The sequence below is a fragment of the Globicephala melas genome, chromosome 16, assembly GCF_963455315.2.
Source record: "Globicephala melas chromosome 16, mGloMel1.2, whole genome shotgun sequence".
NCBI classification, from domain to species: domain Eukaryota; kingdom Metazoa; phylum Chordata; class Mammalia; order Artiodactyla; family Delphinidae; genus Globicephala; species Globicephala melas.
This window is the reverse complement of record NC_083329.1, coordinates 69520483-69547635: the sequence shown is the minus strand read 5'-3', so window position 1 is coordinate 69547635 and position 27153 is coordinate 69520483. Positions and strand designations below refer to the sequence as shown.

The 27153-nt window shown below is 43.7% G+C and overlaps 1 protein-coding gene across 7 annotated transcripts in view; it reads left to right on the top strand.

The window, feature by feature from the left end:
* ARID5B (AT-rich interaction domain 5B) overlaps positions 1-21829 on the top strand; it is a 188937-nt gene extending 167108 nt beyond the window's left edge. For 6 of the 7 annotated variants that reach the window (XM_060286172.2, XM_030848202.3, XM_060286173.1 and 3 more), the window contains 2 exons: positions 13064-13262; positions 16658-21829. In XM_060286172.2, coding sequence (XP_060142155.1) covers positions 13064-13262; positions 16658-18811 — 2353 coding nt within the window. In that variant the 3' untranslated portion in view covers positions 18812-21829. The remainder of the gene's footprint in view (positions 1-13063; positions 13263-16657) is intronic. The other variant, XM_030848203.3, reaches the window with a different exon arrangement.
* Positions 21830-27153: the final 5324 nt, after the last annotated feature.

The following is a 27153-nucleotide window of genomic DNA, read 5'->3' as shown; positions in this document are numbered from 1 at the left end:
TCTTTTCATTTTGCTTATGGTTTCCTTTGCTGTGCAAAAGCTCTTAAGTTTAATCAGGTCCCATTTGTTTATTTTTGTTTTAATTTTCATTACTCTAGGAGGTGGGTCCAAAAAGATACTGCTGCGATTTACGTCAAAGAGTGTTCTGCCTGTGTTTTCCTCTAAGAGTTTTACAGTAGGCATTTCCTTTCGCCATCTAAGTCCCTCTTGCATTGTTGTGGTCAGATACAAGGGATGTCATGAATAATTAGTAATCTCTAATAGTTAAATCAATCATCTGCAAATATTGGTATTTTTTTTTAAAGAAATCAGACTCTACTTACCGTAATGCCACCCTCACTCATTTGAACCACGCTCTAAAGGAGTCACCCACACTCCTGTGTGTTGTGGTGGGGAGAAATGTCTGGGAATGACTGCGCTAGATGTCTTACTTCTCTTTGATGGTTCTACCGAAGAAGGGAAGAGTATACACTCAGATCTGTCCAGGGACTTGAACCGGTTACGCTTTGGTCAGAGAAAAGGCTGAAGCTCTTGACTGCAACTGTGTTGAGTGATTTTGGCAGACTTCACTCATTCTTGCTACTTACAGGCTGTGCTAACACAATGAAAACAGAGGTGACTAGAATGGTGAAAGGCCATTGTCTTCCAGAAGGTTCAGGGAGTTTTAAAGGGCCAGGGTTTTGTGAGCAAACATCTAGTCTGGAGATGCCCTTGGCAATGTTTAAAGCCTTCCAAACCAGATGAGAATGACTGGAGTTCCCCCTCTGCTGCCGGCTCACCTGGGCTCTCGTTTTCACTCTAATATAGGGACTGGCTCCTTTTCCTGTTTCCCTACCACCAGCTTTGCTTTCCTAGAAGATGAAGAAGCAATGAGTGATCTACTACGCATTATCCACTGATTTATTTTTCATGCAGTGTGGTTCATGCTTCCAGTAAATGTTTTCATTTTCCAACAAGAAAAAAGTAGCCGGTTCCCTCAGTAAATGTTACTGGTATATATTAGTTGGGCACTTTTGGTTTATTAATGAGTGTAATAATGAAAGTGCAAGTTGTTGAAAAGAATCAATGTTGTTTTTATTTAAGGCATAGCAGGAATGGTAGGTACAATGCCTGTGAATGCATCATTGTCGCTGAAGGCCTGACGGGTCCAAACTTGCCTCTGATTGGTTTAAATCAAATAGGTCCAAGCACTTCATAAAAATGTCTTTGTCAGCCTGGTTTGGCTTCCAAACCTATTCATCTCTGTCAGTTTTTAATATTAGTACCAGGCTCCTGGCCACAGTCCATTAGTACTGTACTTAATTGCTCATGTTACAGATGATCACCAATATAAAAAGCATTAATGTTTCCCCATCGAAAGACTGTTGCTATGTAGATGTCTCCAGCTCAGCAAAGCTTATGAAGTGTGGTTATCCTGGACACTTCTTGTTCAGGATTTATAGATAAAGTTACTGTAGATTATAATGCAAAGGAAAATGCCCACCTCCTTCTGTGCAGGACACTTCTCAGTGGAACATTTTCTTTCTCGTTCAACTCTTCGTTGAAGATGCCCCGAATAACTTTCTTTTATCAGTAAAGGAACAAAAAGGAAAATGGTTACTTTAGTGGAATTCTCTTAGCTTGATCTTTCTGGAATAGTAATTCACTTTAAAGACTGTTTTCACATGCAGATTTGTTTTCTTTTCTTTTCTTTTTTTTAATGTTTTTTAAGCACATGCAAGGGGGAAAAAATCTTTACACAGAATACCAGATTACTGGTTTTAATTTTCCTGAATAAATTACATGGTCTGTGTCTGTGGAGCACATGAAATTGTTCCTAGGGATTTTAAAAGGAGCATTAAGGCAAAAGTACTTTATGATGTGCTTTTCTGAGTAGTTAGAAAATCATAAACAAATGGATTTGTTTGTGGGGGAAATGAACAATTATGCCTCACCTTCTTATGTACTCAATGCCCAATTTCAAAGTCTACCCTCTACCCTTTTCCCACAAGCATTCCTGGGGTGAGACTGTCCTGCCGCCTGGCTGAGGCGTTTTCCTGGGCAGTGACGTGGGGTGAGCTGCCCCCAAGCCCCATGCGTTTGAGCAGAAGCCCAGTGATAGTCAGATGGAGCTTCGGCCTTTTTTTCTCTGAAGGTGGAAGGCGGTGTGTGAGAGGTTCACGTTTTAAATAAGATAAGTATGTGCTGCAAGGTAAATGCCAGACATACACCAGGTTCTAAGGGACTCAGTTAGTCAGCACACGGTTGAGGAGGCCACAGGCCGGGTTCACAGATTGCGGGGATCCTTTAGCAATCCTCTAGACAGTGTTACTCAAGTGAGGTTCTTCTGGCCCATCTGTGCTCTGTGAATGGGGCAGCTATGCATAAGCACTGATACACTTACATGGCAGTTTGCCAGAATAATTTTTTGTCTGTTGAATTTTTTTTTAATGGGGGTTTGCATTTTGTATGTCTTTTAAAATTTCTCATTTTCCTGTTAATTCCTTTTTATGGTATTTTACAAAAGTATCAGTCAGCAACAGACAGGAAATTTAGGAAACTGGTCCCTCTCACCCGGTCACTGGAGAAGCAGTGGTCACACACACAGATGTTGATGGGGGCAGGTAGCATGGGTGAGCACAGGTGTGGCCAGGCTGGAAAGTGCAAAACACACAGCCGGGCGCGAGAGAGGCCCGGTGGGATCAGCGACACTTACTGCCGTAGAAGGATATAGTCTCCGTGCTTCCACGCCTTCCGTGTTCTGGAGATAATTTTTATGTGAAATCACCCGACTTACAAATACTGGCTCCAATAGTTTCTGAAAATATTTTATGTAAACTAAACTAAACATGCCTGTGGGCTGCTATGTTCCATGAGGACTGAACTGTCTCTGGCATCGGGCTATAATTCGTCTCTGCTTAATCGCCCTGCAGTGGGAAGGCAACGAAGAAACACCACTGTTGAAGGCACTCTTCACCTGTACGCTCTTCCCATACTGAGCAGCACACCTGTGGCTTCCCACTGACTCTACCTTGCCTTTTGGGGCTGACTCATTCCACATGCTCTTTTTTCTCGGTGATGGGCCTCCATACACTTGGCAAAGCTCCTCTCTCACTTCAAGTCTTCCTAATCCATTCATTCAAGCCTCAGAGCGCGATATATGGACTTTCACCAGTTTGGCTTGCTCTCATGTAAATGCCTCCCGTTTGTGTCACTTAGAATACCCAAAGCTATCCCAGATGTGGCATATAGTATTTCTTGGGATGTGGGCAGTGTCAGTCTATCAGCAGAGCCTAAGATTACTTTTGAAATTGGCGGCCAGTTTCTTTTTCTTGGGTCGGGTAGATGCGCCATTTGACTCACTGCCTTTTTCCTTTGCTGCTGCCCTCAAGAGCCAGTTGGTGTTTTTGGAACGTCTATCAAGAATAGGGCTGGCAAAAAATGAGGAGGTGCCCATACTACCACATTCATGGCAGAGACCGCTAAGGGAACACGATGCTGCTTCCCGAGAACCCAGGCTCAGCTTCACAGTTCTTCTCAATATGGCACCCGTACGCACTACTACCGACTCATTAGAACTGGGAGGTGCTGTGACCCTATCTTTTTTTTTTTTCTAAAATTTGCTTTCTTTTTATTATTTTTAAAATTTTTATTTTTTGAATTTAATTTTTTTATACAGCAGGTTCTTATTAGTTATCTATTTTATACATATTGGTGTATATATGTCAATCCCAATCTCCCAATTCATCCCACCACCACCACCACCACCACCAACAACAACCCCCGCTTTACCCCCTTGGTGTCCATACGTTTGTTCTCTACCTCTGTGTCTCTATGTCTGCCTTGCAAACCGTTCATCCGTACCATTTTTCTGGATTCCACATATATGCGTTAATATACGATATTTGTTTTTCTTTTTCTGACTTCCTTCTGTATAAGTCTCTAGGTCCATCCATATCTCTGAAAATGATCCAGTTTCGTTCCTTTTTATGGCTGAGTAATATTCCATTGTATATATGTACCACGTCTTCTTTATCCATTCGTCTGTCTGTGGGCATTTAGGTTGCTCTCATGACCTGGCTATTGTAAATAGTGCTGCAGTGAACACTGGGGTGCATGTGTCTTTTTGAATTATGGTTTTCTATGGGTATGTGCCCAGTCGTGGGGTTGCTGGGTGTGACCCTATCTTGTGTGATCCGACTCATACTCCATACATACGTGAAAGAGAGCTAAATATTTAAGGCTATAAAAACCTTAGGTAAGGAAGTAATAGATACAAATAATAAGTTCAACAGAGATCAGAGAAAGAAGAGAGAATTTCCAAATGGAATAAGCAAAGTCTTCCAGTTGGGGGGGGGGGATCTAGAATTTGAACTGGATTTTTTTTTATTGGCGTATCGTTGATTTACAATGTTGTGTTAGTTTCAGGTCTACAGCAAAGTGATTCATTTATACATATACATATATTCAATTTTTTCTCATATAGATTATCACAGAATATTGAGTAGAGTTCCCTGTGCTATACAGTGGGTCCTCATTGGTTATCTACCTTATGTATAGTAGTGTGTGTACGTTAATCCCAAGCTCCTGATTTATCCCTCCCTGCCATATTTCCCCTTTGGTAACCATAAGTGGTTTTTGATATCTGTAAGTCTGTTTCTGTTTTGTAAATAAGTTCATTTTTTATCATTTTTTAAAATTAGATTCCACATGTGGGTGATGTTCTAGATTTGTCTTTCTCTGACTGACTTCACTCAGTATGACAATCTCTAGATCCATCCAGGTTGCTGTAAATGGCATTATTTTGTTCTTTCTTATGGCAGTATATATACGATATTCCTTTGTGTATATGTATCACATCTTCTTTATCCATTCCTCTGTTGATGGACACTTAGGTTGTTTCCATGTCTTGGCTCTTGTAAATAGTGCTGCAGTGAACAATGAGGTGCATGTATCATTTTGAATTATGGTTTTCTCTGGATTTAGGCCCAGGAGTGGGATTGCTGGGTCATATGGTAGTTCTATTCTTAGTTTTTTAAGGAACGTCCATACTGTTCTCCACAGTTGGTTGTACCAATTTATGAACCGGACCTTAAAGAGATTCGGTTAGAACCTACGATAGATCATCGTACACTGCCTAAAATAATTCAGTTGTAGAACTCAGAAACAGTAAAGAAATTATATTTGAGGGCAAGGACCTTGTGGTATTGCTTCCCTTGAGACTCACCAGTGCACCCAGTACTGCGTCGTGAACATACCAGGGACTCAAGAATTAGGGGTTGAATGAATTAAATTAAATCCAAACCAAAAGGACAGCTTTCTCTAGGAAATGTGTACCAAGAGGTAGGGAATGAGTTGGTAGAAGGGGCAGTCAGGAGGGGTCTAAGGCTGAATTTCCAAATTGGATACACCAAAGGCAGGTATTATAGTTTATCCTCTCAGTGTCTGTTCAGTCTCTTGCCTTGAGGTCCAGTGGGTAGACCGTACCCCATCCTCACCCATGGTGGGCTCGACCAATCTATGGACTTGCATCTCCTTTGTAAACACTGTCTTGGTAATGGGGACTCTGGCCAACGGGCGCTCTGTTGGTAACGCTTCTGTAATACCGCCACCCAGGCGCTCTCATCTCCCTTTTCCCCACACCCACAGAAGGCCACCTGGCCCTCATCAGCAACCAGCAACCCCCAAAATCTAACACAAAGTGTTGAGATTTAGGCAGACTCAATAAGGTACTGCTGCTGCTCTTCCAGGGATACCCCATCAGGCTCGTTCTTATAAGGCACCTGAATTGGGTGGATGTAAGCACCCTATGCCCGGAGCAGCTTCTCATCTGTAGAGGATGTCTCCCCAAAGGACAGTCAGGTAATTTCATAAGCGAGAGCCTCCCTCCGTATCACTCAGCATGCCTAAAATGCTCTCATAACTTTCCAATGCCTGGATTTTTCAAGAAACTTTTAAAAAGGAAAACAGAACCCCAGCCAGGCCCTGGAGTAGAAAAACTGGTTTCTGTTTAAAAAAAAATAAACAACAGCCTTTGAAAAACCTCTATTTAAAAATTCTTAAATTTGCCTCTAAATGCAAGTTGTAATTAATAGAAGTTGGAGTTTACACTGTTGAGTGTAAAAACACCCTCAGGCACAAACTAATCAAGTGTGTATGTCATGCTGTAAACTACAGCAAGTTCTTTGTTTGACCCAAAAAAGGCTTGCCAAACAGCAGTTTCTTCTTTGTCGAGCTCCCTTATTGTCTCATTTTTGTTTTCTTCCCACTCCCCCTACCCAACCCCCTTTGAACCTTGCTATAGTATTTAAGAAACTTTGCAGGTTCCATGTTTTATTGATAGTTTTCATCCAGCCTGAATTTAAATTTGAGAATAGATGAGGTGTCTTAGCCCTTTTTCTTCTTGATAAATAACAAGAGGTTTCTACTTATGATTTTCTGTCCTCAGGGCTTTATCATTAAGATTAAATAACTGTATTCTCAAGCATGCCACTGCACAAACATCTTTTCAATTATGTGAGTAACAGATGCCTTCACAAAGGAACTATTGAAAATTCAGAAAGCATGTTTCCAAAAAAGAAAGGAAAAAAAAAGTATCAGATGACAGAAGAATGTAATTGTTTACCATTAAAATATATCCTTAACTCTTCCACTGAAAACCTCTTGGAACATTTTGGTTTTGTGCAAGTTATTACAGAGTTTGATCAAAGTGATACATTTTGGGGGAACTGCTGAACATTTCAGAAGCTCTGGGATGTGTGGTGTCTCACGTGGGACTTGAATGCGACAGTTGTTTGTGCTTCTACATATGGACCCTTCATGTTGGGGGTGCACGTCACGTTGAAAACACTGTAGTTGTATCTGTCTATTATTCTTGAAAGGATGTTCATCTGCCCTTGAAAGAGATCCAGAAGAACACCCAGAAGTTTCTCTCCACCCCCCCACCCCCCCCTCTAACCCTGGCTCCCACAGCCCATGTATTCAGTTCAGGGGCCTGTCATCCTGGAGCTGCGTCTCTCACGCTGACCCTCCTTCATGGGAGTCAAGCCACCGTCCATCGAGCCAGGGATCCCAGCACCTTTCTTTCCTCTCTTTGCTTAGTTAGGGTCACAGTTACTCCACGACTGCGGGAAGGCCAAGGGTCATCAATGGGCCTCAGAAACAACTCTCCCACAACTGGGGCAGAGGGAGAAAATTAGTGCCTTCAAAAGGTTTTCTTGTTCATCTTCTGCTTGCCCTTGAGTAGGTAATGAAGCCCCTAGTGAGCTGATGATTTTCCCAAGGCAGAGGTTTTCTGAAGACGAGTGGCCATTGATCATGGTCGTTGATGATAATGGGCCACGTGCCTTTTAGGTATCTTAGAGTAGAATAGAAATGGTGCTCTTTATGCCGACTTCCTTTTTAAAGAGCTCTGTACCGTTTACCGTTGGTAGCTCATGGGCAAGCTAAGTCTTTCACACAGAACCCATGTTGCATTCTCCCACCGTCTTCTTGGCTCAGGTGGGTCCTGCCGCTGGCTTATGCTCCGTGGTCTACATGTCAGCATGGCATCTCCCTCCGTGGTTCGGTGCTCAAAGCTTTGAGTTCACATCTTCGTCTGTCAGAAACTGACACTCAAGTCCTCTTTCTCAGCTCTCTTTGTGACTGATCTTTTTTCTGCTCCACTGAAACTTATACCATAAGCCAGTGGAGATCTTCATCTGGAGCCCACATTTTTTCTTAGATGGAGTTTGGCTTTTAAAAGAATAGGAACAAAGCGGCATAATGGCCGTTATACTCAACCAGCGTTGTGCCCACTGAGGAAACATTCCCGCTGCTCCGCACGTTGACAGAGCAGCACATTTGTGTATTTGGCTTTTGTTTCGGTACGTATCCCCCCCCCCCCCCCCCCCCGCCAACACATGCTCTTTAGACATTTTTAGAGTAATGGTCTGGTACCTTGAGCTGGAGGTGAACAGTATGTGAGATTAGAACCTTCCATGTTTCTTGGAACCTTAACAAGTGTGTGTACTTCATCTTCACAAAAGAAAAACATACCTTCCGTTGGCTCCATATTTGGTGAAAGAGTGCGTCCCCGCACTTCACAGCGAAGTTATATATTTTCAGTTTCTGGCTGAGAAGGGAAATGTCTGGCCAAACCTTAGAATTTATCGACCCTGGAATCAACTTGGAGGTATAAATAACTCCATTTGGGATCAGATCAGGTCTGAAGCCCCAGTGGAACCAATATGTCATTTCTTTTCTAATGCCACGATAAAACCTAATAGTTAAAAGAACAGTAGTAGCATTTTTGCCCTGATATGCACGCCAACTTTATCCCCTCTGCCCCTAAAACATTCTGCTCCAAAGGCACCAGTAGAAATCTGGGCCTGGAATTGTTCACTGGTTTGATAGCATCAAAGTGCCTATGAAGTAACTAGGGTAAGTTTGAGGTTCAAATACAACCCTAAAGATGTGCCACTATGCCGTGGAGCAGCTAGGCCCGTGCGCCACAACTACTGAGGCTGTGCTCTAGAGCCTGCATGCCACAACTACTGAGCCCCCGTGCCACAACTAATGAAGCCCGCCCGCCTAGGGCCAGTGCTCTGCAACAAGAGAAGCCACCGCAATGATAAGACCGTGTACCGCAACGAGTAGTAGCCCCTGCTCGCTGCAACTAGAGAAAGCCCGCGCCCAGCAACAAAGACCCAACACGGCCAAAGACAAATTAATTAATTAATTAATTAAAAAAAAAAAGATTTGCCACTTCTTCTAACTCTTCAGACTGAATCAGTCCTAGACATTCTTATAATATCATTTTTCAGAGCTCTATAAATACATGGATTCTCATTTCTCGTCTTAAGCACTGTTTGCTAAATGTTTTGGCCCCCAAAGTCAGTCATTCCATGAAAGCATTAGTCAATACGGGAGACATTAGTGGTTACTCGTTCTGATGAGATTTGACATTATTTTTCCTCTGTCTATGGGGAGGGGAGGGGAATGTTGCCTAATAAAGATGAAGGGTCTTTTCTTCTTTTGTATGAAATGCAAATGATGAGGACATGTGCAATATTCATTTCTTGAATGTGAGGCTGCTGCTTTTTGTTGAGAAAGAGAGGCCGGGCCCTGGAGGATTTCAGAATTTGTAAATATAAAATTATCTGCCTTCGTGTTTAAAAAAATAATAAAAGGGAGAGAGAGTTGGCAGGTTGCCAGATTACTTACATTACAGTAATAGATTTGCTGACCCTTGACTTCTGCTGAAGAGAAATGTATTGAATTTTTCATAATATCAGATGAGGCAGATCTAAAAACCTAGTATACTGAGCACCATTATTTAACTTGAGATTTAACAAAGCAGAAATCTTTTCAAACCAGCAGTTTCTTGTATGATGATAATTTAGTGGCTCAGACGCTGATAAATCAAGGTTATAATGCCACTGATTTGTTCATTTTAACTTGGGTTGGTTTTAAGTTGTCTTTATTTAAGGAAAAAAAAAAAGAAGAAGGAGAAAAAAATCTTGCTTTTCACAGTGACTGAATTTAGTAAGAATCTCTGTGATAGAAAAAGGCTCCCCTACTGTTTCTGCTTTGGGGTGGAAAATGTTATTCTTGTATTATTCCTAGGGAAAAATAAAATCTCATGCTGCTACAATTCTTATGCCTATGGAAAGATGTTATTTTTTTAATACACGATGGCGTACCTATTTCAGATCCATTAATGGCATCGTAAATAAGCATTTTGCTAATCTGAAATCTCGATAATAGTAAAGGCCCATTTATCTGCCTAGCTTTCAATCCTCGGACTACATTAGATTGGGGGGGTGGGAGGGGGAATTTCTCTGGATTTTCTAATGAATATATTGCTTCTCTTCCCTATTACTTCCATCCACCAGAAACCCAAACCACATTCTTAGAGTTGCAGCCCATTGAAAATATTTCTCCTGTGTAATGAGTTCTTAGGGGCTGGGGTGCATTTTTGCTTTTATCTGCACAGTTTAGAGGCTGATTAAATCTTTGTTGTAAGGTGCAGTCATGTTGCATTATACTAAATTCTTTATACAACGCTTGCTGCATTGGGCAATGTTGACCTTATGTTGGCTAACCTGTTTTCAATGGTATCGCATGTACGTTAAACGTTTAAATGTTCAGAAACCTATAATAGCTTTCGTCCTCTGTACTGTGTAAAAACTTCTAATAATCAGATGATAAGATCATATCCTGTGGGGTAATTGTGTTGTACCATGACAGGATAACTGAAAAAACATTCAGTGAAAATCGTACCAAACGGAAATCACTATATGAACAGCGATTGTTTGTGTGCCGGGTGAGAAGAGCTCTGCTCTTTAGGGCTTAGCTGGTCATATTTCTACTTGTTTCCTTTTAGCTGCTGCCTTTCTTGTTTTATTTCGGGAGCCTTTATTCCCTGAGCCACTATAATTATCTTTCAGTGATTTAGAAGGGAAAAAAAACACTCACTTGACCTTTACACACACACACACACACACACACACTCTCACACACACACACACACACTCTCCCTCTGGAAGCCTTGAACAAGCAGGGTTTGTGTTTGGATTCAGTTTTACCTTAGTCATGCCTCTTTCCAGATACAAGAAACATTTAATTCCAGATTTCCTGCTTCTGGCTTTAGGCCTTTGACCAGCAAAGTGAAATGTATTTTTTACTGCTGTCAGCCAGCCAGCTGCTAGGCTGAGTGAAGGGAAGGAAAAAAAAAAAAAAAAAAATGAAGGAAAAGGAAAAAAGAAAAAAGAAATGAAATAGAAGTGTTGCCCTGCTTCTTGAACTTGCAAAATTGTGCGAGGAAATTAAAGTCTCCTTAGCACCCATCTAGAAAGCTGGGTTGGCCCAGGACTCCCCGGACCTGAGGTGAGGGGTCCTCACCTTGGGTGTCTCTCCCAGCCAGTTCTCTGCTTCCTCTCACCCGCTTCCCCACACTCAGAGGTGATGCTGTCATCCTTAGTGAAGGGAGTCCCTCCCTCATGGTGCCACCATCTCAATTAGAGAGTGGAGTTTGGGGGGAGGGTGGTACCAACAAACAATAACCATTGGAATCCCCAGACTTCAGTGCTCCTTGGGTTCCCATGGCAACCAAACAACAGTAAAACAAACCTATCTGTCCTAACAATAAAAATATGTTTTCATTAAAGTCAATTTAACATATTTTTCCTAATTTAAAATATTCAATGCATTTTGCTCCCGGACAAAAATCCCCAACCTGCCACTGCTGAAGGGGATAAAGTCCTTGGCAGAACCATGCAGATAAAAGCAACTGGGGGGAATGTTGGGGACTTTACAGATGAGACGGAATACATTCAAGTATGAACAAGATTGCTTTTTTTCTCTCTTCTGCTTAGTTATGCTTTTTATTATATAAACATTAACTGTAATATTACAGTGGGAAGCAGGTATTTGGCAGCCATATATTATTTTAGTAAGTCTACACAGAGAGAACAGTTTCCAGTTTTAGCAGCTGTAACATGTTTAAACTCAGTTTGTAATGGGATCTGAAGATAACTATTCCCCATGGGCTGTGTTGATCTTCATGGCTGGCCCGCTGCCAGACGCAGGGCTCGAAACTATTATTCACGCCTTCTTGCACATACCTTGCCTGAGCATGCTCAGTGATGACTTTTGTTTCTAATTGCTATACACTGAGATTTGACTTTCCCATAATTTACTTGGTATTTTATTAAAGAGTGAAATATCACGATCGCAAATGTCCCCACGTCTGTACTCAGAAACCCGAACAGTTGTGTACGTTTAAGTAGCTGTGATCCAGACTGCATAGTTAGAAACCAGTTTTAGGATAGCTAACGAATATCCAAGCCAAAGAAGTTTTTGCCTGGGAGTCTTAGTTTAAAAATAATTACGGTTCCCAATATTTGAACAGATTTATGTTGTTTATAAGCCAAGTACATTTTCTTCATTGAGTCAACTTGTCTTATTTAAAACAAATTATGTTTGCTGTATTAAAGTTCATATTTTTAAGGCCGAGTCTTGTATTAATCCCACAGTGAGTCATTAATCATACCAAATGCATTATAAAAACTTTAATCACTGAAGTTGAAACTGAGATTGTAATGCAATCCATCCCGTTTAATTACATCAGCTATTTTTCCCTTTCAGATCAAGCGCTACATCGCAAAGGGAAAACAGATTAAAACAAGAGCTGTTTGATGTTTCTCTTTTTAGAGCAATTTTATGTACTTTGTTTAAAAAGTTATATAATTAAAATGCTTGAATTTTTCAGCCCTCTGATTTTTGTGGCTTGAACGTTCTGTCTGCCTGCCTTCTCTCTGGGGCCCTCTTTAACTTGGCACCCCAAAACAGAGCTTCTCCTGTGGGAGGCACCTGCCCCCCCTAAGAGCTCTGGGTAAGACAGCCGTCTCCCGCTGTGCTGCGCTCCCCTCCCGTAACCTCTTTATCTTAAGTGTCTGGTCTGTATTTTGACATGAATGAATGCAAACTTGGGAGACAGGCAGAACTAGGTTCAAATTCCACATCTAACAAATGGGGTGACTCAGGCAAATTATTTAGCCTTTTTGGGCCTCAGTTGCCTCATCTGTTGAAAAGGGAATAATAATAACAACAACAATAATAGTAAATACTCCACAGGGATGTTGTGGACATGACGTGAAATAACCTATATAATGTACCTAGGGCATCACCTGGCACATACTAGTACTTTACTGGAACGTAAGCCTCAGGGGCCTTGAATATCTTGCTCGCTGCTGTACCTTGGTGCCTAGAACACTGCCTGACACATAGTTAGTGCTCAATAAACAGCTGCTGGCAGAATGATAAATGAATGGCAGCTAGCATTATAGTTGCTATTATTGTGATGTGGTTATCAGCATTTAGCCAGGTCCCAGGGGCAGTGATAATGATGTGACTTTGGATGTGTCCATTGGTATCCTCGGTGTACAGCTTCGCACAACAAGAAAGAGGTCTTGCAAAGAAAGCAGGATGTAAGCTACCAGGTGCTGGTTTTGACCGGGGAGACAAGAAAGTAAACCCCCATAGCATCGACACTACTGGAACTGCCTGCCCTGACCGATCCTCTCTTCTGATACCCTTGTAGATTAATCCTGCCGTATGAAAGGTTTATTAAAGGAGAGGAAGATAAGCCCCTGCCTCCAATCAAACCTCGAAAACAGGAGAACAATTCACAGGAAAACGAGAATAAAACAAAAGTATCAGGAGGCAAACGCATCAAACACGAAATCTCTAAGAGCAAGAAAGAAAAAGAGAATGCCCCGAAGCCCCAGGATGCATCAGAGGTGAGTCGGGCTCCTCCACAGAAACACCTCTGTGAGGTCGGTCCTGCCTCGGGGTCTTCTGGAGCCCTGCATCCGTAGCTGCATCCCTGCCAGAGACACCACCAGGCTAAGCAATCTAATCACCTAAACGTCACCATTCCCTGAGGAGTGGGCCTTTCGGGGCAGCACATGGATTGATGGGATAGGCCAAGAGTAGGATCTAGAAGGAAGCAAACACTGTAGAAAACTGAGAGCAGACCCGACTTTGAGATAGAAGGAGCCAGAGCTTCAGCTCTGAAAGCCAAGGGACTCCCATGCGAAAGATGTGGCTTCTCTGCCATTTCACAGCCAGCCTGTCTGAGGAGTTGGTGTGACTTTAAAGCACGCATTGTGGGATCTGCTGTGTCTCTGCAGGACTGTCCTAAAAACTTCAGAGACTTGTTTGCCTCCATTAATTGACCTCTGTGTACCAGACTTGGGTTAAGCCCAATTTAGAAACATCTTAAGTACGTATTATTTATAGGGGAATTTTGAAATGGTTCCTCTGAAGCCATGATTATCTGTCTTGTTAACAGGTAGTTTCTGAACCTTTTAAAACAGGCCCCAGCTACCCACAGCCCCCAACAGCTCTCTGGTAGAAGCCGTTACTGTCATCGTCCAGACAGTCATGGGGGATGAGCTGGGCTCTGTTTCAAGATGAATAATAAAAAATCTCTGCCGCCCATTAAAAAAAAACCCAAACCAAACCAAAAACAACTTAGCAGCCACATTTGAAGACAGCACGTTCTAAGATTCAACCCCAGAGGGAACTTTGGTGCTGATATTAAACACCCCCTAAAAATCAGGTTTATAATGAACACATGAGAGACTCTCTAATTAAACACCAGCTTAAAACACACACACCAGCCTCCTAACTAGAAATTAACTTACCCAACTGACTCCTGTGTAAGAAGATAATATTAGTACCAAGAAGAGAAATTTGCTTTAATTTTTGTTTCATAATTATTTTAAGCTCTAATAATTAAAAGGGGGGGATGGTGCAGAGATTTCTAAACATCTGCAAGCTTGCAACATAAATGGCCAAAAGCAAGGAAATTCCAAGTTAAGGCTTACATTCCATTCTCCCTTTATCCTGTTGGTCTGGTGATTTATCATAGGGCCTGGGAGCAGTGAGTTCTATTAGATACCATATGTACAGCATTGCCAAAGCACCAGGGGACAAACTGAGGACCAAGAGGCCAGCTGGCCTTTGAATGGCTGCACTCTGGGCGTGAGAATTGAAAGGGCTGCTTTGTGAGTTGGGGGAGGAATCCTCAGGCCATTGCCCTGAGCCCGTCAGCTTGGGAGGCGGACCGCTGTCTGTCAGGAGTAGAGCCCGGTGCCCTGCAGTCCACAGAAATCCTGAAAGCCTTAAGGCTCCCTGTTTCCTATAGGCCCCCACAGGTTCCCTTCAGGGACTGCAAGTATCTAAGGGACCGAGGTCATTATGATCATGTTATCTAAACTACCTGGAATCCAACACCCTCTCTCCAAGGTTGACCCAAAGATCAGAATCGCTCCCCGCCTCCTACACAGACCCATGTTATATGTATATAACAAGTATATTTCTCTCTCTCTCTATAGAAATACACTATACATAGCAAGTATACACAGCAAGTATATTGCTGTGTATACTTGCTATGTATAGTATATTTTGTATTGCTATTTCTATACATAGCAAGTATATTTCTCCTCACTGTGTGTTTGGGGGTTGAATTTTATTGTTGTTGTTATTATTGTCATTGTTTTTAATTTGGAGATAGGAGGGCTTAAAAAGCCCTTCTAGTCAAACCCACTGTCTTCAAGTAATCAGATTATAAGCTGTGTGGTGGGAAGGTACCATTTAATATACTAAGGCAAATCATAAAATGCCATCCTACGAAAAGGCTCCTTTACTTTTTTTTTTCCTGCCTAGCTTTCAATGACCTCCTAAACCTGTTTACAACCAAAAACCTAGAACTCCATGTACCTGAAGGCCTAGGTCATAGAGACATCAGTGGGGCTGAGACTCCCCCACAGCGCCATCAGAAACTAACACTTAAATGCAATATGCCTTTTTCCCTAGCCGTAGTCATTTTTCTATATTTTCATGTAATGTATAAGCTCACGAGACCGATGATGACTGTTAGTGTAGAACAAGTAATGATATTTGTACTGGAAAAGGCAGCTATTAGTACAAAAACAAAGAATGATGATAAGTATTCCTAGAACAGAGGGCTATCTTGAAGTGGGTTTAAGGAGAAATATCTATGAAATGGGTGTGGCTCCTTAAAACTTTTGTTCCTACGCATCCCTACACCAGCATCCTCAGTCTTGCCCAAAGATGCTAAAGTGGTAGACACTTCTTTCCTTAACAAAGAAGATAAATATTCAAGGGATGCGTTTGCGGGGAGGTGGGGGAAGACCATCTCAATATCACCGTTTTGTGACTGTTCTCCACCAAGACACATCAGGGCAGAATGACAGAAGTTTTGAAAGAACTTGCCAGTCCCCCTGGGTCACAGATGGAAAGTTAAGATGACCTTCTAAGGCCAAAGTCTGCACAGCTACGTCATGCAATGAATGAGTCGAACTGTGCCCACAACTTCTGTCAGTGGGGACACATAAAGACCATCCATCTCATCGACTACAGCTTATTTCAGTGAACAGAAAAGCTGTATGTGTTGTGGCACTCACTGCTTGAATTTTGACAATTTCATTTTCAGCTTTAATGGAAATGTAGTTTGCTGCAGCCTAGAAGGACCTGGAGTCCTTCTGCCCCTCAGGTAGACAGGCTGACACAGCATCTGCATAATTTTTCAATATTTTAGCTTTATCTGCATGTCATATGGCACTGGGTAGAAATTATTAACACTTAAGCATCGCTAATGTAACGCATCATACTGAACACGTTAGGACGGGATTTGCTCTCGAAGAAAAAATAAGGGGTTTTAGTAAGTTTGTTGTTGAGACGGGGTTGGATTTTTGAAAGAGAGATTCTAAAAAAATCCTTCTCCGAAGTGTCATAAACTGCAACATGTAATTTAAAACCCATTTGGATAATTGACTGATTTGACAAGAAAACAACCTCAGAATTAAACTATATATTAGAATCAAGGAGTGATATGACTGTATACTGGCAGTACGTACTACTTTGCCATTTTGATAGGTATCTCATAAGGGACTGGAGTGAATATGCATGTTTCCCCTAATGTTTCTGTAATTTATATTTCTTTGTTTAGAGCCATGATTGGGGAGTAATAAAGCTTCACAGAGACTCCATGAGCTGACTGAAAAGGCTGCTTTCAAAAAACGGCTGTGTGTAATATGTTATTTCATAGCATAAAGTGTCAACGCATTTGGCTTCCTTCTGACTATCTTTTGCAATATTTTATCAGGTTTCGTCAGAGCAAGAGAAGGAACAAGAGACTTTACACCAGAAAAGCATCGCTGAGCCTCTCCCAGTAGCAGACACAAAGAAAAAAGTGGAAGGGTACCAGGATTTTGCAGCAAGGCCCCCGGTGTCCCGAGCAGACCCAGAAAAGGACGACGACACAGATCAAGGTACCAGCAACGAGGAGGCAGGAGAGGAGGGGCCTGCCCCTCCGCTCGCGAGTGCCCCTCTGGCCCCCGAAAGGGATCCAGCCCCGATCCCCGGGGCTGGCAAACAGTCGCGCACCTCTCCCCGGGCTCTCCTGGACTCAAAACAAGAACCCAAGTCCTGCTGTTTTACAGAGAGCCCTGAAAATGAACTCCAAGAAGCGTCCTTCCCCGGCTTCCCCACCACGCAGCCACCACTGGCAAACCAGAGTGAAATGGAGGATGACAAACTCCCCGCAATGGCGGATTACATCGCCAACTGCACCGTGAAGGTGGACCAGCTGGGCAGTGACGACATCCACAGTGCACTCAAGCAGACCCCGAAGGTCCTTGTGGTCCAGTCATTTGACATGTTCAAAGACAAAGACTTGACTGGGCCCATGAATGAGAACCATGGACTTAATTACACGCCCCTGCTCTACTCAAGGGGCAACCCAGGCATCATGTCCCCGCTGGCCAAGAAAAAACTTTTGTCCCAAGTGAGCGGGGCCGGCCTCTCCAGCAGCTACCCCTATGGCTCCCCACCCCCTTTGATCAGCAGAAAGAAACTGATTGTGAGGGACGACCGCTGTTCGGGTTTGTCCCAGGCCCACCACGGCCAAAGCACTGACCACGTGGCAGTCAGCCGGCCGTCGGTGATTCAGCACGTCCAGAGTTTCAGAAGCAAGCCCTCAGAGGAGAGAAAGGGCATCAATGACATTTGGAAGCACGACAAGCTGGGTCGATCGGAGCCCCACCGCTGCGGCTTCTCCAAGCATCACCTTAGCCCCCTTGCCGACTCCTATGCCCTCAAGCAAGATGCTCAGGACGGCAAGGAGAAGCTGCTGGAGAGGAGGGCTCCTCCCCACTCCCACATGCCCAGCTGCCTGGCCGATTTCTACTCGTCGCCTCATCTCCACAGCCTCTACAGGCACACTGAGCGCCACCTGCATAACGAACAGACATGCAAGTACCCTTGCAGGGACATGTACGGGGAGTCGGAAAACAGTGCTTTTCCCTCCCACAAGCACCAAGAGAAGCTCCACGTGAATTACCTGGCGTCTCTACATCTGCAAGACAAAAAGTCGGCTGCGGCGGAAGCCCTCACAGACGAGCAGCCAACCGACCTGAGCCTTCCCAAGAACCCCCACAAACCCACAGGCAAGGCCCTGGGCCTGGCCCACGCGGCGCCCGGGCCTCAGGAGAGCAAGGGCGCCTCCCAGTTCCAGGTCATAAACAGCCAGAGTCGAGACTGTCACCCCAAGGCCTGTCGGGTATCGCCCATGACCATGTCGGCCCCTAAAAAATACCCTGAATCGCTTTCCAGATCGGGAAAGCCTCACCCCGTGAGACTGGAGAATTTCAGGAAGATGGAAGGCATGGTCCACCCCATCCTGCACCGGAAAATGAGCCCCCAGAACATTGGTGCGGCGCGTCCCATAAAGCGCAGCCTGGAGGATTTGGACCTTGTGATCGCCGGGAAAAAGGCCCGGGCCGTGTCTCCTCTGGACCCCTCCAAGGAGGTCTCTGGGAAGGAGAAGGCCTCAGAGCAGGAGAGCGAAGGCAGCAAGGCCACGCACGGTGGGCACGCCGGGGGCGCCTCCGAAAGCCACAAGCTGCCCCTCTCCTCCCCCATCTTCCCAGGTTTGTATTCTGGAAGCCTGTGTAACTCGGGCCTCAACTCCAGGCTCCCGGCTGGGTATTCTCATTCTCTGCAGTACTTGAAAAACCAGACTGTGCTTTCCCCGCTCATGCAGCCCCTGGCTTTCCACTCACTTGTGATGCAAAGAGGAATTTTTACGTCGCCAACAAATTCTCAGCAGCTATACAGACACTTGGCTGCAGCCACACCTGTAGGAAGTTCGTACGGGGACCTTTTGCACAACAGCATTTACCCTTTAGCTGCTCTAAATCCTCAAGCCGCCTTCCCATCTTCTCAGCTGTCGTCCGTACACCCCAGTACGAAACTGTAAGCCTGGCTCTGCCCAGCATCCCAAATGGCGTGGATAACAGAGCTTCACTCCTTAGCCTCGGGGTGACGGCTTGTAGAATTAGAAGTCAGTATTCTTCTAATCCGGGGTGAGATCAGTCCCGGCCAAAAGGGGCCCAGAGGGGAGGTGAACATACCTGATATTTCCGGGATGACTCTAGCCCTGGCTGGTCAGTCTTGAGCCCCTGCCAACACAGATGCCCTCGCACCTCAGATGGTCCACTTTGCACGGGGATCTTGTGAAGGGGATTCATGTGTATCCAGGAAGAACTTAGAGGACCCCGTCTGAGTTCTGATGGTCAGGAAACAATCTGGGCAAAAAAGGGCAGATATTTCAGAGGAAGGGGCAAGGAAGACTGGCAAATATGCCAAGGGATGCCCCTCTCTTCATAAAACTCTCCAAGGTTCAATCAATGCAATGTATAGTGAAACTTCAATAGATCTTTCATTTTGACACTATTAAACAATCCAGAGAAGTAAACACTGTTAAACTGACTGTATATATTTGCTTCTTAAAACTACCCGTATCACTGTTTGCTCACCTAATTTATATACAGGTAGTCCTATTTTCTCCCAGTTCCTTCTTGTCCCTTTTTTTTTTTTTTAATTAAACAGTATCGCTTTTGTTTGCAGGTCTTGTTTCTGTTTTATTTTGTTTTGTTTTGTTTTAAAGGCTGACTGTCCTTAGTTGTTGATGTGTGTTTGTAATTTTTCCACATCTTATCATTTTGAGCAGCTTTGGGTGGTAATGTTATTGTTTACAAATTGAAGCAACTGATTCTAGTGGAACAAATGATCAAAGAAACAGTTGAGCACACAATGGTGCAAAGAACGTTCCTTTGCAAATCTGCAACTTAAGGATTTTTTCCCTCATAAATGGCATAGTTGAAAGAGCTTATACACTGCTTACCCGGCCAAATGCTTTGCTTTGAAGTGTTGGGTTATGTGAAAATATCGAGCATTGTACTTACCTTATCTAGGCTGTGAAACTGTCCTGCATACCAGAGGAATCATAAAAACAAAAACCTCACTGTCAGCGAGCTGCTGAATAACAGCAGAGTCTAGAGGACATATCTGTGGGCTGCACACATATTTTAGGAATTTCAGAAATTAGAATAGAAGCCAAAATGATTTACATTTGTGTTGGCACTGATCCCTTTAAACAGTCTGGGAAGGGGGGTTGGGAAGAAGATATAGAGCTTGACTATCCAGGAGAAAGTGCACAGCGGGAGGCCCAGGCACCAGATACCTGCCCAGGGCCGTGGTCTTTCGAGTAACAGGTAGTCACATTGCCTTCATCGAGTTGGTTTCTCGCTATTCCCAGGAAGAACCTCACAGGCCACATCTTTGGAGGTGGCCGGCAAACTGATTACCCAGTTCAAAAGAAAGCCATCCTCTTTGGGTTTATGGGGCATGACTTCTGTGTGTATGCACACCCATAGGGTGATTTGTGTCATGTTTTTAACCACCTGGCAATACGGCCCACTTAACAATTTCTTTTACTGTTGGGAAGAAATGGTCAAGCTGTTGAAGCAGTCGAAAGATGCAGAGAATGTATACTGTCATTCTTGCCACTTCATTCGTTTGCTGCCGAGATGTAACATCAAGGTGGATGCATTTTCTAAGTGTGTTAAAAGTCGATCGACACAGAGAGTGGATTTTCCTTCCAGGTCCCATCCCTGCCAATAAGACTGCTTTGATGAACTCCCCAGTCAACCCTCCCCTGCCCCCACCACTACCGGTAGACATTAGGACCATAGTTAACCAAGTCTTTTACCTGTGAGATATTTAATTCTATGAAAATGGATAACCATTTTCAACTTCTAAATAGGTAGCCTGACTGCAAAATGATCAAAACTGGTAAACAATGAAACCGTGGCTCTTAAACCAAGCCATGCATGCCATGCATTTGTACTGAAATGTCTCTATGATACGAAGCCAAATATTCAGTGTAGCATACTTAATATCCAAAGGTGGAAACAAGAGAATGTAGAGATCTAGTGTTAAGAGTTCCATTTGCTTCAATTAATTATTTACCTTCCTGTGGAATAATATATATATATATATATATATTTAATAGAACCATAGATAGACTAGTAGAATTTAGATTATAAATGTGTGAATGCAGATTATCCTGCTATTGCACAAGATAGAGGGCGGAAACAAATCTCAATTCCAGCTGGCAGAATGCTGGCCAGGACACACAGAAGGAAGCTGCACTAGACTGAATAAGTCACAGAATCAGAGGACATGGAAGAAGGAGGAAACGCCGGTGTTTCTGCAGCTGACATGGGCTAGATCCTACATGGTTTCTCTGAGCTCGTTTCTCAAAGAAAATGGGGGCATCTGTCCCTGGTGGAGCTCACCTATCCATTTTGAATATGGGGCGTTTGTTTTCCCCACTGCAATGATTTCAGTCTGGTTTCATCATGTTGGAATTCGATCACACCATTTTCAAACAATGTTAACATAGTCCAGCTTTTGTTTTTCTCATCTCTTCCGAGGAGGAGATTCACTGTTTCTGTCTGAGGAAGCTCATACCCTTGGCAAAACAGCAGGACAAATAAAGAGAAATGGGGGTATACATTCCCAACAGAAGCAGTGTGTTGTTTTAAAACTCCGAACAGAGATCTTGGAAATCCTTCAAAAAGACCATTGAATTCTTCATTGGCTGAGAACTACATTTTAAAAAGTCTTAAATAGGGCTTTGTTTGCATTGTTTGAGTTCAAGGGGCCTTATTATTGAATGGAATTGCACAAGCCTTTCTTTGTGCAATCAAACCATTGTTATTGGTAGTTCTGTAAAGGAAACTGTGGAATCTAATTGGCAGTGGAGTCATGAATCTATTTACGAAGTGTGGCTTCCAAGAAATGTTGCAATTCAGAATGCACTAAGTCCGTGATTTACTGGAGATTTGGAGATTCTAAATAATATTTCTGAAAAACTTCTGGCTTAACTTTTGGCAACTCAACATTAAAGGAAAAAAAAAAACCCACAAAACCCAGCCCAACCAAGTTTCAGAATTAAGTATTCTAGTAAGTGATTGGAACTTGTAATCTTTGCCACAGGACTGACTTATTTATTTACTAGCTAGAAGCTCTTAAGTTCACTTGTTTATCAGGGCATATACAGAAGGGTTTGTTAAAACTCAGCATTGACTTTACAACTTTCTGACCTGGTGCATGAATTCTCAAGTACTGTATTTCACTGTGTTGGTGTGTCTGATGGAAATTTCGAGGTGATCCCACAAAAATATTTTATGTAGTGTGCCTTCAAAGAGAACCGTTTATTCCTCTTCACTTGTTGTCCCACAAGTCACATTTGGTCGTGGTCAGCCAAGTCCCATCTGGTCTAGTTTTACTCTTGTCCCAATTTTAAAGAAAAATGGGAACAAGTCTGCCCTGGTGAGACCCACACCATTGCAATGAGTATCTTGAGCACTTAAATTCCAGTGTTGGCTGTTGATGTATTTGATATTCTGCTTGTCTCCTCATGGTTGAAATATGTCTGAAGAATAGCAGCATAATCTCTTGGCTGTTTATACTTTTTTAAACCTTCCTGTGTTGTAAATATTGTATACTTTTGGTGACTCCAGCTCTGTAACCTCTATGCTCTTCTGTAAGGTGATTATTTGTATATAGCAACATGGCCCAGTGATACTATACAGTTTCCCAATGGAGAGGTTATTGAGTAACCTTTGCATTAGTTTAAACACTACCAGAAGAATGCTGAGCCAACTATAAACACTCAATTTTGTATGTTTTCCAAATTGTACTTATTACTGCTTTTGATACTGTATTACGTGCCAATAGTTTCCCAATCACATAGCAGGCAAGAGATATTTTGTACTTTTTGATCCACTGTAATATTTAATAAAAAATGTTACTATCTGTTTCCTTTTGGGTGTCATCTGTCACTTCCTCCTGAGGAGCCCTGTGACCTCACCAGAGTACTTTCTACCCCATTGTCCCCAAATAGGATACTAACGATAACAATGATGATGATGATGTGTATGTTTGTTGAGAACCTACTGGGTGCCCATTGGGCATTACTCTTCACAGCCCCATGTAAATGTGGTTATGCCCATTTTACTGATGAGAAGACTGAAGCTTAGGTAAATCAACTTGCCCAAGATCACCTGGCTAACAAGTTGGCAGAGTTAGGATTTGAACCCAGGGCTCTTAAGTCTACAACTTCCTTTGTATACCATGCTCCTCTCCTGGCAGGTAACAGAAGTCACCATTTACCTATTTGCTTATTTGGTCCACAAAGATTTTTTCATGTCTCAACTGCCAGGCATAGTGTTAGGAGCTGGGATTACAATGGTGAGTAAAAGATAAAAAATACTGTCTCTGGAGTTTATAAATCTTATGGGAAAGAGAGTTAATCAAATAGTCACCCACATAAATAACAAAAGTTCAACCTGACCTAGTTCCAGGGGAGAAAAAGTGATACATGAAGAGGAGGTGGTGACTAAACCTATAACGTGAAGGATGAGTGTGAGTTGACCAGGTGAGAAGGAATTGGGAGAAGAGTTATCCAAGCACAAGCTAACACATATGCAAAGGCCGGGAGGCAGGAACAAGTTTAACTTATTACAGGAATCGAATAAGCCTATGTGACAGAAGCATAATTAATAAGGTCCAGGGAATGAGGTTGAGTTGAGGTTCAGAGTATAGCAGGGGTCAGCCAGATAGGTCCTAAGAGACCAGGTTGAGCATTTGGTCTTTATCCTAAGCAAGAAGAGGTTTAAGTGGGGAGGTGATATGTTCAGATTTGTCTTTTTCAGTATCACCCTCTGGCTGCTGTGTGAAGGCATATTGAGAGCAATCTAATGCAAAGATGGTGGTCATTTCAGTTGCGGTGGTGGAATGGAGGAGTGGATACATTTCAGAAGTACTTGGAAAGAAGGATGAACAGACTTAGTGATGGGTTAAATGGAACAACTGATGTATATTCAGGATTGAAAAGCTAGGAAAACAGCACATTCTGATGTCTGGTGATCATGGACAAAGATTTCTGGTCTTTCATCCCCTTGGTCCACTGCCTCCAAGCTTCCTCCTGGTTTTGCTCAGCTTAATATTAGTTGAAGTGAGGCATTCACAAAGTAGCACCCTGTGTGCTCCCTTCTTAATGGGTCCCAGAGACTGGGGCAGGGGAGAGGGTGGACAGACTCTGCTGAGTGTCTTAGTTTATCTGGTCAGGGTGGACTTTGAATAGACAGGTGAGAGTAAACTGCTAACCAGCATGTCACCACAACTCTGGGGGAAGAAAGCCACAAATATCAGTATGTTTTGATAAAAGACCTAAGACCCTTTTTCTTATCATGGTTGACTCCCTGAAGGACCTGCCCACCCCTCTCAGGCCAGCAGGAGTTACAGCAACATGTTAGAGCTCTCACCCTCTCCCCCCCGACTCTCATCCCTTTGTTAATCCAAACACACACCAAACACAGAAAGAACACCTAGCCCCGTGGTCTCCTTGCCCTCATGCTGATTCATGTGTATTTCACCATATCACGTGAATTGTTATGAGTACATCAAAAGAATGTTCTTCCATCTACGACACATTCAGCATTTATAGATCTGATACTTGAATCATACACAACAGGAAGCATCACGATAAGTTATCTATTTTTACCAGGCCTGGCTGGCTAATACTTTTGGGAAGGAGGGTGCTTTTGCTAAAGATGTCACTCATGGTGCAAAAGCAATAAAACTGCCCAATGATTTATTCTAGGAAAGTGGCCAAAGTTGACAAATGTTTGAGGGCTGATAGTGACCAGGAAATGGGTGATCATTTACATCAACAAGTAGGTAAGTGGAGGAGGTGGGCGTGGGGTAGGGGGTGGGGTGACCTCTGGCCAGGAATAATGTAAAAGAAAAAGCATAGCCTTCAGGGTTGACCTTGACAGTAGAGTAAATGACACTAATTTGGGTCCACTGATAGAGAATTCCTGAATTTTGGAATCTCCAGGATACCTCCTGGGATAAACAACATTGCAAAGCATTTGTTCAACCTGCTTAAAAGAACAAACTGTTTTAATCATGCTAGCTCTAACCACAGGCGTTCAGCCAACCTAGTAAGGACAAGGTGATCTGCTCCCTGAGGCATCCATACAAGAACTACTACTGCTTTAATATTGTTGAAACTCTCTCTAGAACAGACCCGTCCAATGGTACTTCCTAGAACGGTGGAAATGTCTTACAATTCAGAGTTTTCCAATACCGTAGCTACTAGTCAAAGTGGCTACTTAGCTCTTGAAACACGCCTAGTATGATGGAGGAACTGATTCTGTAATTCTATTTAATTTTTATTCACTTAAATTTAAATAGCCACATGTGGCTAATGGGTACTATACTCAACAGCACAGCCCTAGGATGTGAAATTGGCCAGTGAGCACATACGTACAGACACAGTTACAGATGGGACAAAATCTGCAAATGAATTTTAACATAGACACTAAAGCAGGCAACACTGTATCTCTTCTGGGCAAAACTTCATTAATCCATTAGGGGGTAACTACAGATTTAACACTATTTTTCACTCAGGATTTACACATCATAAACATCTAAATACTTACTAATGAACAAACCATTGGGAGACCCTATGCCAATAAAATGGACAACCTAGAAGAAATGGACATATTCTTAGAAAGGTACAACTTTCCAGGATTGAACCAGGAAGAAAGAGAAAATATAAACAGACCAATCAGAAGTAATGAAACTGTGATTACAGAGGGGATCAAGATGGCGGAGGAGTAGGACGTGGAGGTCGCCTTCTCCCACAGAAACATTAAAAATACATCTACAGGGCTTCCCTGGTGGCGCAGTGGTTGAAAGTCCGCCTGCCGATGCAGGAGACACGGGTTCGTGCCCCGGTCCGGGAGAATCCCACATGCTGCGGAGTGGCTGGGCCCGTGAGCCATGGCCGCTGAGCCTGCACGTCCGGAGCCTGTGCTCCGCAACGGGAGAGGCCACAACAGTAAAAGGCCCGCGTACCGCAAAAAAAAAAAAAAAAAAAAAAACATCTACAACTGGAACGATTCACACAGAACACCTACTAAACGCTGGCAGGTAGGAGAAGGACTTCAGACTTCCGAAAGGACAAGAAAACCTCCACCGTAACCGGGCAGAACAAAAGGGAAAAGAGAAAGAAGGAATCGGGACAGGACCTGTGCCCCAGCGAGGGAGCTGTGAAAGAGGAAAGGTTCCCTCATGCTGGGAAGTCCCCTCTCCGGCAGGGAGATCAGCCTGGACGGAGGGGTTGCTTCAGAGCCTCAGAGGAGAACGCAGCAACTGGTTTGCAGAAGTCAAAACAGCACCGCCGCCCTGTGCTCCCCAGCCTGAGACACTAGTCGGTCGGTGCAGGTGGGGCTGGGTGCTGAAGCTCAGGCTTCAGAGGTCAGACCCAGGGAGAAGACGGGGGTTGGGTGCACAGACACAGCCTGAAGAGGCTGGACTGTGGCAACTGAGGGTGTACCCGGAAGAAGCCTGGGCTCACCAGAGAGGCAAGGTGCCACTGTTCAGGGGCTTGCACCAGGAGAGTGGCACAACCACCAGAAGATCTTCGTTTCCTGTGTGTGTGCTCCCAGGCAACAGGACACCACCTACAGGAGATCCAGGGGCGGTACAAGTCACCACCACCATAGTGGGCTCCAGAGGCAGGCACGGGCTGCTGCTATGAGACCCGAGAGCAGGCACCAGGCCCTGCCCCAACTGTCCCGGGAGGGCGTGGAAAGAGAAACCCACACGAAACCTGTGAGCAAGCGCCAGGCCCTGCCCCTGCTGTCCAGGGAGTGCGCTGAGAGCAGTCACCCATACAAGACCCACCACCAGGTGCCAAGCACTACCCCTGCTGACCCGGGAGCACACAAGGGCCACTGTACCTGCATAACCCATATCAAGGGAATAATAGCCAGTACACACTGAGGAAAGGCGCTGCAAGCGTCCAAATTAAAAGCAGTCCCTTGACTGCAAAAAAGGGAGTGGAAGGACTTAAGCTTACCAGCTCTCGCAAAAGCACCAAAACCACAACTGCTGAACAACCATTGATGAAAAAGACTGGAAACTATGAAAAAGGATATTTTATCAACGACAAAGAAGCCACAAAAAGACAGCAGGAGGGGTGCTTTCATGACATAATCAAATCCCATACCCGTTGGGTGGGTGACCCACAGACTGGAAAATAATCATATTGCAGAGGTTTTCCCACAAGAGTGAGAGTCCTGAGCCCCATGTCAGGATCCCCAGCCTGAGGGTCTGGCATCCGGAGAAGGAATCCCCAAAGCATTTGGCTTTGAAGGCTAGCAGGGCTTGAATGCA